Source organism: Amblyomma maculatum, chromosome 1 (genome assembly GCF_055883805.1).
Source record: "Amblyomma maculatum isolate TAMU_Amacu chromosome 1, ASM5588380v1, whole genome shotgun sequence".
NCBI lineage: Eukaryota > Metazoa > Arthropoda > Arachnida > Ixodida > Ixodidae > Amblyomma > Amblyomma maculatum.
The window spans coordinates 66476783-66496285 of record NC_139344.1 but is presented as its reverse complement, the minus strand read 5'-3'; the positions used below and the strand labels follow the sequence as shown (position 1 = coordinate 66496285).

Genomic DNA, 19503 nt, shown 5'->3' with positions numbered 1-19503 from the left:
GCTAGTGGCGGCGGCAGTTTAGAGAGTGGCGGTGCAGCTTTTGGAAACAGAAAAAAGATTTGCTTCTAATTTCTTCCTGCAAACTGCTGAAGGACTCTTAAAATGCAAAAAGCTCTTTCTACCCGCCTGCAGCTCCACAAAAGCTGTGGATGCCGTGTTTGAAATTCGTAGCCATCATAAAAGCAGCTCAGTCCTGCCCATTGGTCAGTCACCTCATGTGCTCACTTTGCAGACTTTTATCACTTCTTGTCTACATCCGAGGCCAGGTTTGGTGGACATGAAAAAGAAAGGGCTAAGATGATAAAACAAGCAAATAATTGCCATTCTTTTCACAAGCGTCTCCCCTTAAATGCTTGTCAAGTTGTGCCCTCTTAGTGCTGCAGGGTTAATTAAAAGGAAATCTAAAGGTGCAGTAGAATTCTGTCGACACATTGTGTTTACGGGGCTGCAGAAAAAAATCCTATGGATGAAGGCTGTATAGCTCTAACTTGAAAACTGTTTATTAATTTAATCTAGCTTGCCATTCAAGGCTTACAGAGTCTGCAATCGATACTACTGTTTTACAAGACAGCCTGCTGCAACGTTCGTGGTGCTATTGTGCTTTCACGGCCAGTTAGTAACCGACTTTGCCCGACATTGGCTTGTCGCATTATGGCAGAATAGAGCAATAATATTCTGAACCACAGAGCATAAAGCCACTTGAGCTCTGTGCCCTTCCCTGCTGCTTACAACCCTTTCACTGCCATCTCTTTTTTCCCATCTTTCCCAACGGCACGTGCCGCCATCTTTCCGCATTTGTAAAAACTCTTTTTTTCTTGCCAGTGTGTGCCATGCACTTTGACTTTGCCTTTATGGATCAGGGTAGCCAAGAAATTTGCTCTTTCTCATAGCTTGCGAGCCTAATGAATGAGCTTGCTGTGGGAACATGAAAGAACAAGGAGGGCAAATTTTCACAGTACTATATGTAATTTCGTTCAAAATATAATGCGAAATGCTTTCTGGAGCAGGTGATTTATGAAAAAAAAAAAAAAAAAGCTCATTTTATTTTTTAAAATGTGGTAATACGACCTTTTGCGGATGCCAGTATCTTCCAGTACAAGCGTGTGGGCACATGGCTTTCAGGGCAGCAGTGCTTGACATGCTAGCTTGCTTAAATGGGTAGTTACTTCATTACCAGATTCTACTTTTCAAGAGAGTTGAGATGATTTCATTAATCAGATTCTTTTCGGTCTGTCATTCCCACTGATGCCCACAAACGAAATATCACACACACAAAAAAAAGTGAGGTGGCTAGCAACAAATTGTGCAAAAAAAGCAAAACTATGGAATTCATAGAATGGAGCTTATGGAATCGTGAAAGACCTTAGTCATGTCACTCAAAGGCTACACACATGCAACTGAAGCCGCTCTGCCCATCAGATTCATTTTAGTAATTTAAACTCTGTTGCTTCGATTAATGCTGACAGTTGGGCAAGTTGACAAAAGTTCATTATAAACAACAGCTCAAGAAGGGCGGACGTGATACAAGTCAAAGGATTCTTTTTTTCTTTGGTAGTGCGAGAGCGTTCGACCCCACATTATGTGATCCAATGTCCTTTGTTATAAAAGTCTCTGATTGATCAAGAAAACGATGACATCGCAAGATCACGTGACCATGGTGCAAAAAAGTCAGAGCTGGAAAACAAAAGGGAGGGGTGCAGCTTAGAACGGCGAGACAAGCAGGTTTGAACATGTTCTCCACCGAAGTGACTAGGAAGTCCAAGGAAGTATGTCACTATTTAAGAGTCTGGACTGGACTGTAGTGGAAGAACTAGACAAGTTCTGCATGCAGTCAGTCATGTTGCTGAAACACTTCATTGACAATTACTGTATGCATAGAATTCCTTTGTGTTTAGGAAAACAAGTCTCTAGAAAAATAACAGCAATTTCTGGGTCGCCGATGCTTGCACAAAGCTGAATGTAACGAATTCTAGGCTTAGAACAGTAAGATAAAAAATTTTAATCTGCTTCCTTTTCCTTTCAGTCCATGAAGGCTCTGTATCAGCTGTTTCTTTCAGTCCAGGTTGGTACCAATTAATAATAAATTTAATTTCATAGTGCATTTCATAATAATTTAAGTGAAGTTTGCTTTGGTCACTTTTTCTGCTGCACTTATATTAAATTACCTTTTTTGTTTTTGTCTTCAAGATGGTCACAGGGTAGCTTCATGCAGTGAAGACAAAATGCTGAAGGTTTTAGATGTCCCAACTGGTACAGTTTTGTTTAGCAAGAATGCTGGTTGGATAATGAGGTAAGCACGTGCTCTAAGTTGCTTGCTTATAGAGCATTGCGTTACTTCTCTTGGCTGGATGCTGTATGACTAAGGGATGGCTCTGTTCCACTAATAACTACAGCTAGTAAATAATAAGCATGTAAGCATAATAGTAATGAAGGTGCTTTCAAATACTGTGAACTTTAGTTAATGAAAAGTTTTTACTCTTTGTTTACCATGGTAAATGAGGCAGTCTCAGGATTGTGTGCGTAGCGTATTGTAGCTAAAACTATTCTTTTAAACAAAGAAAGAATCAGAACACGATAAGTATTGCTTAGAAAGAAAAATATAATTGACTGGCAAAATTTGTGAGACACAAAAATTCGAGAAATATTAAAGGAGTATAGACACTTAATTTTTGGGTTCGTGTTTTATCCTCTGTAATGATGCATAAGACATTCCTATATATGGATCACCACACGGTTTTTGGCTACGGCCGCGGAATAATTTATAATCAAATTTCTTTTCTCACCAGTTTCGGTTTCAACAGCCGAGCGATGGCTGTGACTCCAAAGTCAAGTCTAGGTCAAGTGAGAGATGAATAAAACAGCGATATAATCGTTCTTGTGTCGGTTTAATTCACCGGAACACTAAAGCCAGCCTGCCTCAATGACGGGAATTACAAAAGGTGAAGAATTGACTATATTGCCGTTTTTTCATGCTGCACATGACCTAGACTTGATTGTGACATCACAGCCATCTCTCGGCAGCTGAAACCAAGGCCAAAACAGGTGAGAAAATAAAATTATATTAAAAATTATTTAGCGGCCATAGGCAAAAACCGTGTTGTGATCCATATACAGGAATGTCTTTCGCATCATTAACAAGAAGAAAAAAGCCATCAAAATTTGGTGGCTCCTTTAAATATGTCAAGCCAGAAAACAGAAATTTTGCTATCTTTTTATGCAATACTGTGTCAGGAACAGTATGCAGATTTACAGACCTATTCATGCTAAATTTTCTACTTTGTAAAAAAAAAATCAATTGCTCATACAAAGCTCTTTAGGTTACTACGCAGTGCAGTATCATTATCGATCCCAAGCCATTGCAGAGAAAGCTCAATCTACTACACTGCTGGCGAGGCATAATACTTCAGAACCTGCCCGATACCTTCACAGAGGCACAGATAGCAGCGATTCTCCTATAGTTGCAGACAGGTGCTTGTTATAGATCAGGCTGGGCAAAGCAGTATCTCTCTCCAAACTAAAATCCAACAAATGGATAGCGTTTTTTGGTACACAACTCTAGACTGCATCTGCAGTATTAAGCGTCAATGCTATGGAATCATGAGACCACTGGTATTGCTAAGTAAGGTCATTGCAAGAGAAGGACATCACGTTGGACACCATACTCGCAGTAAAGTTTTTGGTTCGGTGTTGATGGGTGACTAGATGGTGGAGCAAGCCAGTAAGTTGGTGGAGCAACTTGGTAAACAACCGGAGAACTTTATACAAAAGAACAAGAGGTGATACAAGAGACTAACAAAGGAAAACTAGCCGCAGTCACCCGCGCCGACCGCTAAACAGAAGGACAAGAGACTCCGCGTCCCCGCAGTCTAGCTGGCGCCTCTTGCACCAGTTCCAAAGCAACCACTAGCTACTCCCAGCGCTCGCCAGCGCGAGCGTCCTAACGCAAGGAGTAGCTCCAGCCAAAGACACCCGGGCGCAGTCTCGCGCTCCTGAGATGAGCCTGGAGCATGCCCCTTTCCACAAGTAAAAAAATAAAATAAAAACATATTTACTGCAAACTGTCTCCTCGGCAACCTTCGCAAAGCGCACCAGATGCGCGCTACACATCGCAGCGCAGCGCGACAAAAGCCTGACCCCCCCTTCGCGGGTTTTATGGTCTCCGGTCGCTCCCACTCGTGCGACGGCACAGCGGGAGACCACGCTAATGAGGTCCGAGGCGAGGCAAAAGGGGCGCTTCTCCCATCTCCAATAGCAAAGGGAAAATAAACTCAGAGGGGGGTCCGAAGGAAGAGCTCGCATTTTAGAGCTAATGCTCTCCTTCTAGGAACTAGAACGCGACACGCAGTTCAACACTAGGCCACCCAGCTGAGAAATTCTCCCAAAACACAAGTACAGATATACATCAACACATACACGAGGGGCTGGCATAGAAACTTACACAGACAACCCAACAACCACTGAGGCCGAACAGAGCACGGGCCTTACACGTCCCCTCTAAGAGGATAATTGAGCTTCCAATGCGCTCAATTAGACTAAAAAAAAAAAAAAGACCTGCTTTGTGAGGCTCGCTTTTAAACGACCGCAACCGCCTCTGTCCGCGGTTACACAAAAGTACTCTTCTGCCTAAATAGGACCCAGTACCCAAAACAAGAGCATGGAAAAGTACCAATAGGATGCGAAAACATATCTGCTTAGCGCGTACACAGTCACAGGCGCTTGCATAACCAAACAGTTCTCAGACATGCGACTCAGTCACACACGCTGTAAAAGATGAAATCTGTCAACAGATATCAGTTCATCTTGATTGTCAGTTCTCTGCATGTTGAGAGCTCACACACAGCTTCGACATGCCCTTCCCCCACTCTCGCACACTGCCTGCACACATGCTCGAGCCAGAGCACGGGATACACTTCTACAAAAAGGTGAAGGCGTAGTGTGTACAGAGTGAGACAAGTGTCAATCTTAGCCTCCCGGGTCGAACACCTGTGCTATCTTAACCAAACGGCCCCGCGCTGGCCACATTCTACGCTTGGGCTTCGATATCTCCAGTGCAGCGCCGGCGCCAACTGCGGTCAACGCAGTGTCTGCCCTTAGATTCGCGTGCGCATGAATATTAGCGGCACGGTACGTCTCCGAACCCAGCGTCGGCGGCCCTTTGTTCAGATTGGGATCGCCCACTGGCATTCCTGGCCGTTCATTACTCCTTCCTGTGGCCCTATCCTGGAGTTTGAGGTTTTCTATTTTCTGCGGTAGTAGGTCTGCGCCGCTCATTGCACACGAAAGGAGACTTTGTCACCACTTATGGGTGGCAACCCGTGCAGCAAGGAAATAGACGACGCACTGCTTGCGTTTCCGTAAGCTTCGTGCAATCTGTCTGCTTTCCCCGGCGCCCGCCGTAGCCGCTCAACCTCTTTGTTTGGCATTGCGCCTGCAACGGTCAAAATGCAGATTTCACCTCTGTCGCTTTCGTCGTGGAGGTTCTCATCCCGAAGGATCTCGGAACCTTGTTCAGGGCTCACCTGCTCTGATGCTGCTACAATCGGCAGGGAAGCTTTCTTTGTGTCCGCCGGCACTGCCTGGCAATCATCGGGCACCTTTTTTTCATCCCTCGGATCCCCTGCGGCGGGTATCGAGACCTGTATGTTTGCGACGTTGGCAGTGCCTGCTTTCGCGAAAGCTACATCCAACTTTGCAGTGCTAGCTGTGGTTGGGAACGGCACCGCGAGCACCGCATTCGCAGCCGCTTCTGCTAAGCTCAGACTGTGAGCCTTGGCGTTGGTCACCTCATCGCTACCGGCCTCGTCATTTTCTGAGCCATCTTGTGGGCTTGCATGCTCGGCTGTCTCTTCTGAGACGGGCTCCTTTGTATCCGCTAAGCCTTCTAGAGATACGGTAGCCACATCCACTTTCTCAATTGACTCTGCAACGGCCTGTGATGCTACATGTATAACGTCAGCAATTTCATCGGGCTTTCATGCTAATTCTTCTAGAAGTGCATTTACCTCTACGATGCCCGAAGGACGCTCGTCTGTTTCTGACAGCGGAGACACAACAGCTGTATTAACTGCGCTCTCTCCTACGTAGCCTTCTTTGAGCTGGCCACGTTTGTGGCGCTCTCTTTCTAATAAAAGCTCCTGCCGCATCTGCCGTAGCTCTTCAAGCTCTTTCTGCATTTCTTTCAGCCTCATTGCTCGAATTTCTGGACCGCAGTCCGCCCCGAAATCCCACAGCCACATGTCAAACTCCATAGCTATTTGCCTAGGCTTTTGGCTCGAGCACGGCAGAGACAGGCAAGCAAGAATGGGGAAAATCACTCACAAGTGACGCTGCAGTACTGGTTGCAATGATGGAGCGTCCTTGGCGTCATCGCTGTGATGCTCCGCATCGTCAGTACACACACACACACACACGCAGTCTGCAGTCGGCGTTTCCCCAGTCTTTCGGAGTCATCGATAGCTGACCTCGTCCTAGCTACGTTGGGGCTGCTGATGGTCTTCTACGTCTCCACAACCGATGCGCGCACCTCTTTGCTCTCGCGTCTTCGGCGCTCGGCCACCCGATGCTTCAAGCAACCTTCTTGACTTAGGCGTCTCGGCGCCCGATGCTCATGCACCTTTTTGCAGTTACGTCTTTGGGGTCTCCACGCCCGATGCAGCACGCACCCTCTTGCACTCGAGTGTTCGGCATCTCGGCGCCCGTTGCTTCACGCACCCTCTTGTACACAAGTCTTCGGCGTCTCTGCGCCCGATGCTTCAGGCACCTCCGTTCTCTCGGTTCCGCTGCAGCACACCAATCCTGTAGCGACTGCGCCTGTAATGTTATTGGTTCGGTGTTGATGGTTGACTGGATGGTGGAGCAAGCCAGTAAGTTGGTGGAGCAACTTGGTAAACAACCGGAGAACTTTATACAAAAGAACAAGAGGTGATACAAGAGGCTAACAAAGGAAAACTAGCCGCGGTCGCCCGCGCCGACCGCTAAACAGAGCGACAAGGGACTCCACGTACCCGCAGTCGAGCTGGCGCCTCTTGCCCCAGCTCCAAAGCAACCACTAGCTACTCCCAGCACTCGCCAGCGCGAGCGTCCTAACGCAAGGAGTAGCTCCAGCCAAAAACACCTGGGCGCAGTTTCGCGCTTCTGAGATGAGCCTGGAGCATGCCCCTTTCCACAAGTAAAAAAAAAAAAAAACATTTACTGCAAACTGTCTCCTCGGCAACCCTCGCAAAGCGCACCAGATGCGCGCTACACATCGCAGTGCAGCGCGACAAAAGCCTGACCCCCCTTTGCAGGTTTTATGGTCTCCGGTCGCTCCCACTCGTGCGACGGCACAGCGGGAGACCGCGCTAATGAGGTCCGAGGCGAGGCAAAAGGGGCGCTTCTCCCATCTCCAATAGCAAAGAGAAAATAAACTCGGAGGGGGGTCCGAAGGAAGAGCTCGCATTTTAGAGCTAATGCTCTCCTTCTAAGAACTAGAACGCGACACGCAGTTCAACACTAGGCCACCCAGCTGAGAAATTCTCCCAAAACACAAGTACAGATATACATCAACACATACACGAAGGTCAGGCATAGAAACTTACACAGACAACCCAACAACCACTGAGGCCGAACAGAGCACGGGCTTTACACTCGCCATCATCGTTCCTCATCGCCAGGGTTCGAGGGAAACTTAAAGATACTGTCAAAGATACTGTCACATATGGCATCAAAAGAACACTATCTGAAACTGAAGTACTACATATCTTTTACAACATGCTGTGAAGTGCTACTGTCCAGAAGCGGCCCATATCGCAATGAACATACCATTTCATTGCCATCCTTCAAATCTAACAACTTAAGTAGGTGCGATAAGGAAAGAGTTCATTCATGCTATCAGTACTGTAGCAGTCACTTGGGGTCACCAGACACACTCAAGCAGCAAATGGAGTGCTGAATATTTGGAAAGAAGAAAAGGGAGTGTTCTTTGCATGCGCAGAAATTTTTGTTACTAGTAATGAATTTATTCTGCCTAGTACAGAAATTTAATTAATTCAAATTAATGTTAAGAACAAAATTATATAGTTAATAACAGTTTGAGTGGACACAATTCAACTTTACCTACAAGTGTTTCATGCATTTTTTTACTGTCTCAGCTGAGTATTTGTGATAAAATTCAGTGTTTTGGCTATGTGGATTGAAAGTCAGTATACCACATAAAAAGCCTTTAATATGTATTTTTTTAACACATGTTTTCAGGGCACTTTGCTGGCCTTGCATTTCTATGGAGGTCATTTATGTTCACTCAGTCATAATTTGTTAATTGTAAACTGGATTATAGATAGCTTTTATTCAGAGCCTTGTGTCGATTTTGTGTCTTGCATTGCAGTCACTGATATTATATTTATTATGCTATCTTATGCTGCGCCAGCTGCAGCGACCACTTTATGATGGAGGCGAAAAGCAAGGCGCCCGTATGTTGTGTGATGTCAGTGCACATTAAAGAACCCCAGGTGGTCGAAATTTCCGGAGCCCGACACTACGGCATCTCTCATAGCCTGAGTCACTTTGGGACGTTAAACCCCACAAACCAAATCAAACCAAATCTGTCTTATGCTGCTTGCTATGTGGTGTCATGTATGTAATCCTATGTTGAGGCAGAGATGTGTTGTTCTCCTCACTTCTGTACTCTGTTAGGCTTGAATGCCGCGAATCCAATTTTAGTTTATTTGCAGATTTTTCACCTTAACCTGTTGGCTTGTGTACCGCAGTTTTCCCACCGTAGACTGCATGCGGCACTGTGTAAGAACCGGCATAAATTCCATTAATATAGTCGTACATAAAAACAAACCTTGCTTTATTTTGTCCACAATTACATACTCCATCAAAACACTCGAAAATATTTGCGAATATAAGATGCCTTGAAACATGCAAGCATGAGAAGTGTAAAAAGGATAACCTATATTTCGCTGAACAGCAACTGTCTTTGTTATCACAATCACAATCTGTATTTTGTTATTTCACATCATAGAAGGAACATCCTTGTCACTAGAGATGTCACTCTTGGCATCATTTTTGAACACAAGTTCAAAAATTTGGTCCTCCGTCAAACCACAATTTTTCTGCAACTCCAGTGATATGCACAAGACGGGAACGCTGGCTTTTTGCCATTTCAAAAATATACCCCCTCCTCTGACAATTCAGCTGTATCCATCTTGGGCAAAACATATCGAGGAAAAAAAATATAAAGCCATTCTCCAAGCCTTCACCAAGCGATGGCAGACTGCCGGCCACAGAAGCTTTTGGGTTAAATACTTTTTTATCTTCCTGTGCAAAATGTAATGGTGAACCACCTTTCACCTGTCTTCCCTGTGGTTTTGTGCCAGGTTTTGCAACGTAATCTAGCTTCCCGCAGCTCCTGAATGCAGGCAGCCCTTGTTTGACCATGCAAAGGTAGGAACACAGTGTGAGGCATGAAAATTAAATGCATATCTCAGTCAATTATGAAAGGAGTGCAAAAGACACTAATAAAGCCTGTTAAAGTCTGCAAAGCCAATCACAGAGCAGCGAAGGTAACATACGACACTAAACAGGAAGTTGAAGTGATCTTTTTGTTGTTGTTGTTTTTAAAGGGTGTCGGTACGGGACATAATACAAGCATGACTGAATAATATACTGAGTGGTATACAATGAACTCTCGTTGATCTGGCCTTCAAGGGATGAGGAAGATTGTTAGAATTAACTGAAAGTTTGACTGGTTGAATGGGCCTGAAAAAGAAAACTGCAAAAACCGTTTGCACCACAGTAAATTTATCTGTATGCTGGTTGCCTACGTTTCAAATAAAACCCAGATGAGAACAAAAAAAGCTTTTTCTCAGTTTTGACAAGTGCTTTACGCACAAAGAAGTGAAAATGACCCCATCGCATTTTGAGGATGCTCCACCGCACGGTACATGTGTTGAAACATCGAGTTGAAGCGCACAGTGCGGTGCAACTGCTCGTGTCCAGCACGCAGTTTCAGAGTGCCGAGAGCAGCACATGAATGCATGCGAGGGATACATACGTAGTGTTAGAACAGCATGATGACCCTCTAAAATAAAAAAGAAAACACTGATATGCCAAGCAACGTCCAAAACTGTGCGACTAGCCAATGCACACGCCCGATTGCAGCCACGGGGTGTCGTGAAGTTAAGGAAGGCGAAATCTAAACTATATGCCTGAACCACTGAGCTGTATTTTGGAAATGGGGAACTTCCTGCCGTATTCATGCCTCTCATAGCGCACGAAGTGCTCGGGCACAACTGTTCTATGCAATTGCGGTTTGTGAAGGCCTTTTTAATGATCTCTGGCTGCACGCGTTGTATCTCAATGCAGTCGCTCGTCCGAATTAACAGTAGCGAGGCCTGCCAATGTTCGAATTAATGAGCCTCCAACGCCCTAAACTTGCTGCATTCATGTGAATCAGATTACGTTTTTTAATTTAATTTTTTATTTAATATAGTGCACAGTTTGGGTGGCTCGCCTTAGATTCGGGGCCATCTAAAAATCGGCTTCAAGAGGGAAGATCCAACCTTGCGACGAAATAAGAAAGCTTACGTCAGAGGTGCAAGAGAAACTACGGCAGTAGCCTGACGAATCGGTGGCCTGGCTAGCAAAGAAATAAGATTGGAATAAAGAAGGGGAGTGACTAGTGATTGGTCCGAAATGATGTAACATGCCGGCAAATGAGCGCTAGCGCTGGAGTCTCCATGGTGCTGCATCAATTTGCTTCATTCATGCCTCCTTTGTTTGTGGATCTGTGGATGTGAGCAGTCTGAGATGAGTGAAACAAGGTGCAGTTACACGGCACAGCTGAAGCGAAAAGTTATTTCTGTTGTGAACGAGACTAGGAACAACCTGGCAACAGCCAGATGCTTCAGCGTTTTATAGGTGAACGTGTGCAGGTGGCTAGGGAACGCCAGCAGTTTAGCAGCATGTTCAAGGTTGCACTAGGCCTTAAAGGGACCACAATACAGGCGCCATGCAGAACTAAGATGACTCTGTACGTGAATGAGGTCAGGTACAGATGCGTCTTCATCGAAATGATACAGACGAAAGCCAGGGGAATGACCTTTGAGCATGGGATTATTCACACAGTTTTCAAAGCAAGCAAAGGCTGCGTAAAGTGTATTATGAACAGCTCGTGGTTCTTGCTCCACCATTGGACTTCAGTGTGCCAAAGGCTCACGGAAGACTTGTAAGGCAGGTTAGTTTCATATCAGCATTACGTCACCAGGCTCCGACGCCAGCATGGCTACGTCCTTGGACAAATAAGCAATGCTGACCAAACAGCGATGCATTTTGACATGCCAGTCAACTACACTCCAAAAAGTTGACTCTAAAGATGTGATAGTTAAAACCATGGGAACTGAGAACCAACGAATAACCGTAATGCTCACTTGTACTGCAGACGGTAGAAGGCTTTCCCCCTACATTACTTTCAGTCGGAAGACATTGCTGAAAAAAAGAATTTCCTCCTGGTGTAATCATCCGCTGTAATGAAAAGGAGTGCATAGCTGCGGACATTTTCAACGACTGGCTCCGCACTGTTTGGTTCCATCGTGCTGGAGCCTTAGCCCTAGCTGCTGAGGCCACATTCGATGCTGGTTGGTTGGTGGCGGACGCGTTCAAGGGGCACACAATTGAGGCTAGCAAGGCTTTCATAGCTGCTGACAACCGGTGCTTCCTCATCGTCATCCAGATGACATCTCGGCTGCAACCTCTAGATGTGTGGGCCTGAACAGGCCCGTGAAGGATAATGCCCGTCAATGTTACTGCGAGTGGATGGAGCATATGAGATAGCGAGTATCACTATCTCAGCTCGCGCAGTGGATCCTGGACGCCTGGCATGCTATTCCGAATTATCATATGATGGTCTGCCTTTTCAAAAAATGCAGTGCCATTTCCAGCCACCTCTATGGCATAGAGGATGACATGTTGTGGGTAGACAGCAACAAAGAGGCCAGTGACAGCAGCTACAATGAGTGATGGTCTTTCGTTTGCTGCAATATAAATGCGAAAAAGTGACTTTTTCCGATTTCACTTGCTAATTGTGGGGAGGCCGTCTCACATTCACGTGAATATGGTGCATGGGCATCAGCCAGGACAGCACTCCTCGTTCGAATTTTCCCAGTTAACAGGGTGTTAGAGGTGGGACTCGGGTGCCGCTAGACGGATCCTCGGCCGCATCGACGCCCGCTCCACCTCAGGAAGAAGTGCCGCTGAGCGAAGGAGTTGGGAGCAGAAGGACAAAAACTTGGTTTATTTACATTGTTAATGGTAGGAATGAACTCCGGAGAAGAACTACGGAGAAGAACTAATGATGCCCGCACACACACATAGTTTTAAAGGGTCCGTGTTCCCCAGGTTTCCTAGGTGAAGGGCGGGCTCACTCGTCGCCGAAGGAGTGTCCTTGTCGCTTTGATGTCACACACATTAGCGCACTTTCACTGTTGCAGACCCGCCCCCTTGAAAGTTTGGACTTGAAGGCAAGGAGGAAACCGTTGTGGCGGTGTAGAGAGCAGCACACGAGGAGCTCGCTGACTGCCGGCGTCTCACAGTCTGGCACACACCTGCATCGATCGGCGTCTGTCTGCGTCCCATTGTCGAGGGCTCTCCTGCGTCGAACCATGTCGAACGCGCCACTGCACGCCGTCGGCAGGACGAATTGAAGAAGCGTAGTGTGGATGGCCAACGAGGAGCTCGGAGCCTTTTAGTCTGGGCTACCCCGCCGGCGTCGCAAGGGTCGCCGTGCGCTGTCGGCCAGACGAAGGGGATGACCGCGTGGCCGCCCTGAGGGTACTGACCCAGACAGGAGACGCCGAGATCCACTTGAACCTTTTTGTTTCCCGACGGCCCGACTTGGACTGCTGTCGCCGTCCGGCCTAACACCCCGCGTTCCTTTCCGGTGGGGAATTCTTCTCTCGATGGTTGAAAGCGGCAGCTCTCGCGCTCGTCTCGTTGTCGCCATCCTTAACAGCTCCTCCGCGGCCGGGGAAAATCTCGATCGGCTAGTGGTCGGAATCACCTGCCGAAGAGAGATGGGCTTGCGTTTGCTCTAGTGGCCTGTCTTGAAGGGGATCGTCTCCCCAGGCAACAACACCCCAAGCTAACCAACACCAACAAAGGAAAGCATAGGTCAAACTTTCTACACAGCACAGCACTGCCACGCGCACAAGTGCTCGGAATCCACTTAAGATGCACCAGGCTTTTAAATCAAACAAATGATATTCCTGCATCCTGATCCCCTTAATTTTGCCCGAATTTCGAGTCAGAGCAAGCTCCCATGTCTAGTATGAGGTAACCTAAGGCAAGTCCGACATGCTGTATACGAAAAGGTGGGTGTGTGTTCTACAGAGCTAGAAAATCAAAACTAAAATTTTCATCAGCACCACTCTCATCCCCCTACAATCATAATAATTGAAACAGCCTTCCAAAAAAAATTTTTCTTTTGTCTGAACGATCAGGCTGACTTTGGAGCGTTCACCGAAGCAGCAAAAAAATACTCAAAATTGAGATGACCCGAAAATGGCAGTCCATATCAGCAAGCTTGCTCCTGAAGCGTTGCCCCAATAGCTAAGGAAAACAATTAGGCAGTTACCAGCGGTCTGCGCTCTGCAGTGTAACGATTGTTTAAGGAAAACGTAACTAAAACTGGCCAACTATGTGCCTCAAACTAAGTTTAAACATCTCCTGAATGCGTCTCTCGTCTACGTGAGACTTACAAGCTCTTCTGAGTGCCTTTTCTTTTCTTTTCTTTTCTTGGTAGCGGTACCATTACGGATAATTGGCCTTTGCATCTGAAAGGCACATACCTTCTGAAATTCGGCGATGAATCTCACAGGACTGAACAACTTCGAAGCAATAGCGCAAAACAAAATAGCATTTCCCTCTACAAATCCAAAAACTACAAAAGAAAAAAAAAAACTACTTAAAAACGCTACGCGAGGGTGATTAGACCTGCCCCGTCGAAAGGATCTCTTTCTGGCGCTCCCTGCGGGGTCGCAGGCTGACTCTTTGTACCTCTGTCGAGACATGACAAAAGGTGGCGTGACGAAAAGCGTTGCGAACGCGCCACTGCACGCCGTCGGCAAGGCGAATGTAATGTAGATGGCCAACGAGGAGCTCGGCGCATTTTGGTCTGGGCTACCCCGTCGGCGTCGCAAGGGCCGCCGCGCGCTGTCGGCTAGACGAAGGGGATGACTGCGTGGCTGCCTTGAGGGTACTGACCCAGGCAGGAGACGCCGGGATCCACTTGAACTTTTTTGTTTCCCGACGGCCCGACTTGGACTGCTGTCGCCGTCCGGCTGAACACCCCGCGTTCCTTTCCGGTGGGGAATTCTCTCGATGGTTGAAAGCGGCAGCTCTCGCGCTCGTCTCGTTGTCGCCATCCTTAACAAGGGGTTGAACTTCTGTTGTCTTAATGTGTTTCAACTTAGGTGAACTTAACCAACTAGTCCAATAGCAGGCTCTCGAAGTTGAATTGCTTGAAGTGTTCTTATTTTTTTTTTCTTTTCGCTAACTTGCCGTTAGGAATACTATAGAAAGTCGTGCAAATCTTTTTCTGCCAGAAACTAGAGAAGGTTTTTGCTTTTAGTGTTTTCCGTTACCCACTTGGAGAAATCCTCCTCCCTTGTCGCCGACAGTCCTACTTCCTGGGGAATTCCTGGAGAATCCGTGTCCTTGACACCCTCGTTCGTCCCTGCACAAGTCCACAGCAGGTGGTGAACATCCACTTCTGCAGCCAGTGTAGAAAATTTCGGGCAGGTGGTCGGTCCTGTGTCTTGTGAGTCCCATCGGCAACGTCACCCACGGGGTAAGGGCCGCCCCAGCCCTTATCCTTTTAAGGGATACCTCCTGCAGTCTAGTTATTAGGGTGGGGATAAGTGTGTGGCGAGTTGAGGGCACGTGTACTTTTCTCAGAGAGGATGCTAGGAAGGGGACAAGAGAGCGAGCATCAAAAGGTAGCTTGGTGAGGGGTGCAATAGTGTTTGGAATTTGGTGTATGAGGTTGTCCACTTTTCTCTGCTCAGTGTTTTCAGCATTATCTTATGTCCAGTGTATCTGGAAGCGTATCTTTGTTTCCTTATTAAGTGCATGGGTTTCCTGGGTTACACATAGTGTCTTTGTCACTCTCTTCAGTTGTTTTATGGCAGCTAAGGAATCTGTATAGATGTGGCTTCAGTTATGGGCTTTATTTATGCATCGCACATTGCATAAAGTTCTATCACAAGTGGGTTCGGATGTTCTGTTTCATATTCATTATGTATGTTTAGATCTTCGTGAGTCCAGCTGGTAGCTGCTGTTCTGCTGCCATTTTCTATAATCAGCGCTTCTGTACATGCAATACAGGTTCCTGTGAGTACATCAACCAGAGGGCGAGACGCCATTTTTTTTATGACGTAGCTTAGTCGTTTTGTTCGTCGTAATAGTCGTGAACTCCCATAAAGGGGAGTCAACCATTGTCGGAGTTTGCCTTGTCATCGCATTGGTCAACGATGCCATGGGTATAACATATTTTCATTTCATATTCCTTGTTGTCTCGCTGTTCAATGAATTCTGTCAGGGTGTTGAGCTGCACATATTCCTGAAGAATAGGGATGGGGGTAAGTTTTTGGTAAGGCAGTGACTGTGCACATTGCGTTCCTATTTATTGTTTCCTACTGTCACCTCATGGGTCTTTGGAACTGGGCCTGTGAAGTATCCTGGGCTCACCGACTAGACGCCTTGCCGTCTCCGTTCGGGCTCCTCCTCCCCTTGATGAAATAAGTTTTATCAAATGCAAGGAAGTCACAGCTACTTTTTCCATTTTATGAAGCTATTGTGCTCCTTTGCCAGGTTTATGAATATCCAAGAAGGCCAAGAACTCTCAACTCGTCCACTTCTTGTAATGCCTGATTTCCAATCTTTAGCGTCTCTTTTCGTTGCCAATTGTTTTCTTCCATTCTTATTTGCAACATGAATGTAGCTGGACGTTTGGAGTGACAGCTCCAGACCTGCATCGCGAACATACTCATCTGGTGTATTTAGGGCTAAAGGTTTTGTGTCTCAAAGCGTTTATGAGTAGACCATATTGTGACATCGTCTGCGTAAATAATGAACTGCACCTCTGGTATTTCAGCTAATCTCCATGCCAAAGGGATGAGTGCGATATTAAAAAACAAAGGTGCCAAAACTGACCATTGCAGCACACCTCTGAGGTGTAATTGCTGATTTGTTGTCTATTTATCCGGACGAAAATGTCCTGTCCTTAAGCAGGTTATATACCATTTTTATGACCTGTAGGAGAATGCCCATACTTTCTATGTTGTTATCTTGGCATGTAACATGTTATTGTATGTCTTTGCCACGTCAGTAGCCACCACGGTGCGTACAAGGTGGCTACGACAGGGGTGTGAAACTTCCTGTACCTCCCAGCGGCCACGAATTAGACGCTAGCGCCAAACCCCCCATCGTAGCGGGAGGGGGCGCGTAAAAAATTACTTGACGGGGAAGGCCATATAGCGGAGCGGTCCAAAAAAATGCTGCGCTGAAGGGGGTGTCGGTAGGTAGTGCGCGACCTGCGCCCAGGAGAATGCTCTGCCCGCAGATTTTCTACCACACTACCGTTCCTGCCGTGGCGCGACCGGCTTGCGGCAGGGACAGTGTGATGGAAAGAAAAACCATAGGTATGGCGCTCTTGAGGGTGCAGCCGCTCGCGAGCTAGCATACCCGACTGCGTCAAGAAGTGACACAGAGAACAGCAGATATCGTTTCCCTTTTTTTTATTAACTGCACGTGAAATATAAAATGAAAAGATGCTATGGGGTATCACGCCACACACACTTTGCATAGCCAAAAGTTTACATTAGTGTTCTGCGCTAACATTGTAATCTTGCATGCTTATTTTATCAATACAAAAAAACCCAGTTTGCCGGCACTACTTCTGTCAGCATGTGTACAGTTGATATAAAATCAAATAAATGATACACATATTCATTCTACGCTTTACATACTAACAAAGCAATGCAGAAATATAGAGTAAATATACATGTGTTCTAGGTAGAGCTACTGTAGTACAGTCAAACCGGGATATATCGAATTTTCGTTATATCGAACTCACGAAATATCCCCTTGAAAATCCCATGTAAAAGTATAGGAAAGCCGCGTCATATATCGAACTTAATTTCACCGGTCGTTCGATATATTGAACTCCGCACCGCGCACTGGAAAGTGTGCCTTCCCCAAAGACGATCGCATCACCCCTGGCCGTTTGCCGCGTGCCGTTTTCAAGCCACGCGTGGAAGGAATGAGAGGGGACAGTTCGGCGACGGCTGGTCTGGGCAGCGCCGCGCCCATTCCCCAAAGGCGCGCGCATCTGCAGTTATCGTTTTCCGCGCGCCAACACATGACGTTTGCAAGCCATGTGCGTGGGTGTGCCCATCCTTTTGCCAAGCTATCTCGCTCCTTCAGCACGCGCTACGCATGCGCCAAGCCAGCTCAGCCCGTTTTCAGACAGGCGTCGACGCTTTCTCCAGCGTGTGTTGCGTACCCTCTGCGCGCGCGCGGCTGAGGTGGCTATGGTGCCTGCGGACGTTAAAAAAGCGGCAGCTCTCTGTTTTTTTTTTTCGTTTTTTTTTTTTTTGCGAGTCATACTTTCTTATCGTTGTGCTGTTCGAACGTTAAGAAGCGGCAGGCTTTTTTTTTTCTTTTTTTTTTTTTTTTTTTTTTGCGGGAGTCGTTTATCCTTGCATGTATGAATCAACGAAAGCACGCGGTCAGCTGCTGCGATCATGACGCCCGCCCCAAGCGCGGTGTGATAAATCGAACCAGGCTTGTACGTGCAATCAAGCCATCACGGGCACTCTGCCAAGTTCGCTCCCCGCCACCGCAGGAGCTATCAAAAGATAAACGCGCCCCGACGTTATCGCTGCGCAGCATCTTGGCACGCTGCCAAGAAATGAGCTGTGGATGAGACGACCGAAACGGAGTGACGTGCGCCATCGACATGCAAGCGAAAACGCTCGCGATTTCTGCCGCGGCAACACAGAAACCTAGTTTAGAGCTGCCGCGGTGGCTCGAGCAGCGAGAGGGAGTTTGAAATTTTTCGCTCTGTCGCTGCCGCTCGTCCCTGAGATCGCTCAATCGCTTGCATGTGAGCGAGGTGGCCTTTACGCTTTTTTTTTTTTTTTCAGGTTCTCTGTGCAAAAGTGCAGGGTCGGTTCATTATGCAAGTGGGTTGCTTACGCGACAAATACGGTATCGTTTTTTAGCATCGTAAGTGCCGTCATAAGCAGATTTTTGTATATCGAATTATCGATATATCGAACTATTTCGCGATCCCCTTCGAGTTCGATATATCCGGGTTCGACTGTATACCTGTACCTAGTATACCTATCCCCAGTAGGATAGGGGCGATGGAGGCGAAAAGCAAGGCGCCCGTGTGCTGTGCGATGTCAGTGCACGTTAAAGAACCCCAGGTAGTCGAAATTTCCGGAGTCCTCTACTACGGCGTCTCTCATAGCCTGAGTCGCTTTGGGACGTTAAACCCCACAAACCAAACCAAAACAAACCTAGTATACCTATACTACAGTATACTATATAAGTATACTATAGTATACCTGGTGGTTGGTGTTTGATGCAAGTAATCATGTCACCGTGCTATACATAACCAAAATACATGATTAAAAATTTACATTACCCTTCCTGGAAGAACCATCGTCTTCAAAATGCACTTATGCCTCTCCACAGCACATGAAGATAAGTTCAACAACATGAAACACAGCGTATGTCGCCTGCTGTAATGGCCATCACAATCAGGAGAAGAGATGGGTCCATGGAACTGGAGCTGCACACAGACAAGTCTCTCGTCTCACGAAGGGGCGGAGAGCCAGCAGGAATAACATGCACCGAGCACAAAAGCCATGAAGAAAATTGCTACTTTGGCCGATAAGCCAATTCACAGCGCTAAGCTATGCAGGCGACCGACACAGACGTCGGTTCTAATTCAAAATGAGCAGAGTCATAACGGTTGCAGCAATTCGCGCTAGGACGAAGCCACGCAGAGGAGTCTGTGGCGTGCGAGAGGAAAATTTAAGTGCGAGGGAGAAGTCCTCCTTCCATGTTTTGTGCTTTCGCTTTTGCCTCCGTGTGTAAGAAGGTGCGGCGAATTAGACTGGACGGAAGTGCCGTCGAGTTTCCGCAGCTTGACTACGAGGCGACACCTCTTCAGCTAGTATAGCCAACTCAGTTTCTGTGCCAAGGCTTATACGGAATCCAATTTGTCGAGCATGATATTTTTGCTGACTTTCCAACCACCATGACAGGCGTGTGGCTGTCACTTTTTCATAAATCTTGCAAATTGTGGGCGTTAGCGGTATGGGCCACAAATATTGTAGGCTTGTAGGATCTTTTCCAGGCTTTGGCATTGGGACCACCACAGAGTGTTTCCAGCCGAGTGGAAAAAGTGTTCTTGATTCTACTTTTAAGACAGTTTTGTTTGAGAGAAATTAG

The 19503-nt window shown here is 46.8% G+C and overlaps 1 protein-coding gene across 1 annotated transcript in view; it reads left to right on the top strand.

Annotated features, from left to right (window-relative positions):
• Positions 1–19503, top strand: part of LOC146202697 (protein FAN-like) — a 78186-nt gene that overhangs the window by 56035 nt on the left and 2648 nt on the right. Inside the window, exons 29-30 of the mRNA XM_084588252.1 lie at positions 2024–2062; positions 2188–2290. Coding sequence (XP_084444378.1) covers positions 2024–2062; positions 2188–2290 — 142 coding nt within the window. The remainder of the gene's footprint in view (positions 1–2023; positions 2063–2187; positions 2291–19503) is intronic.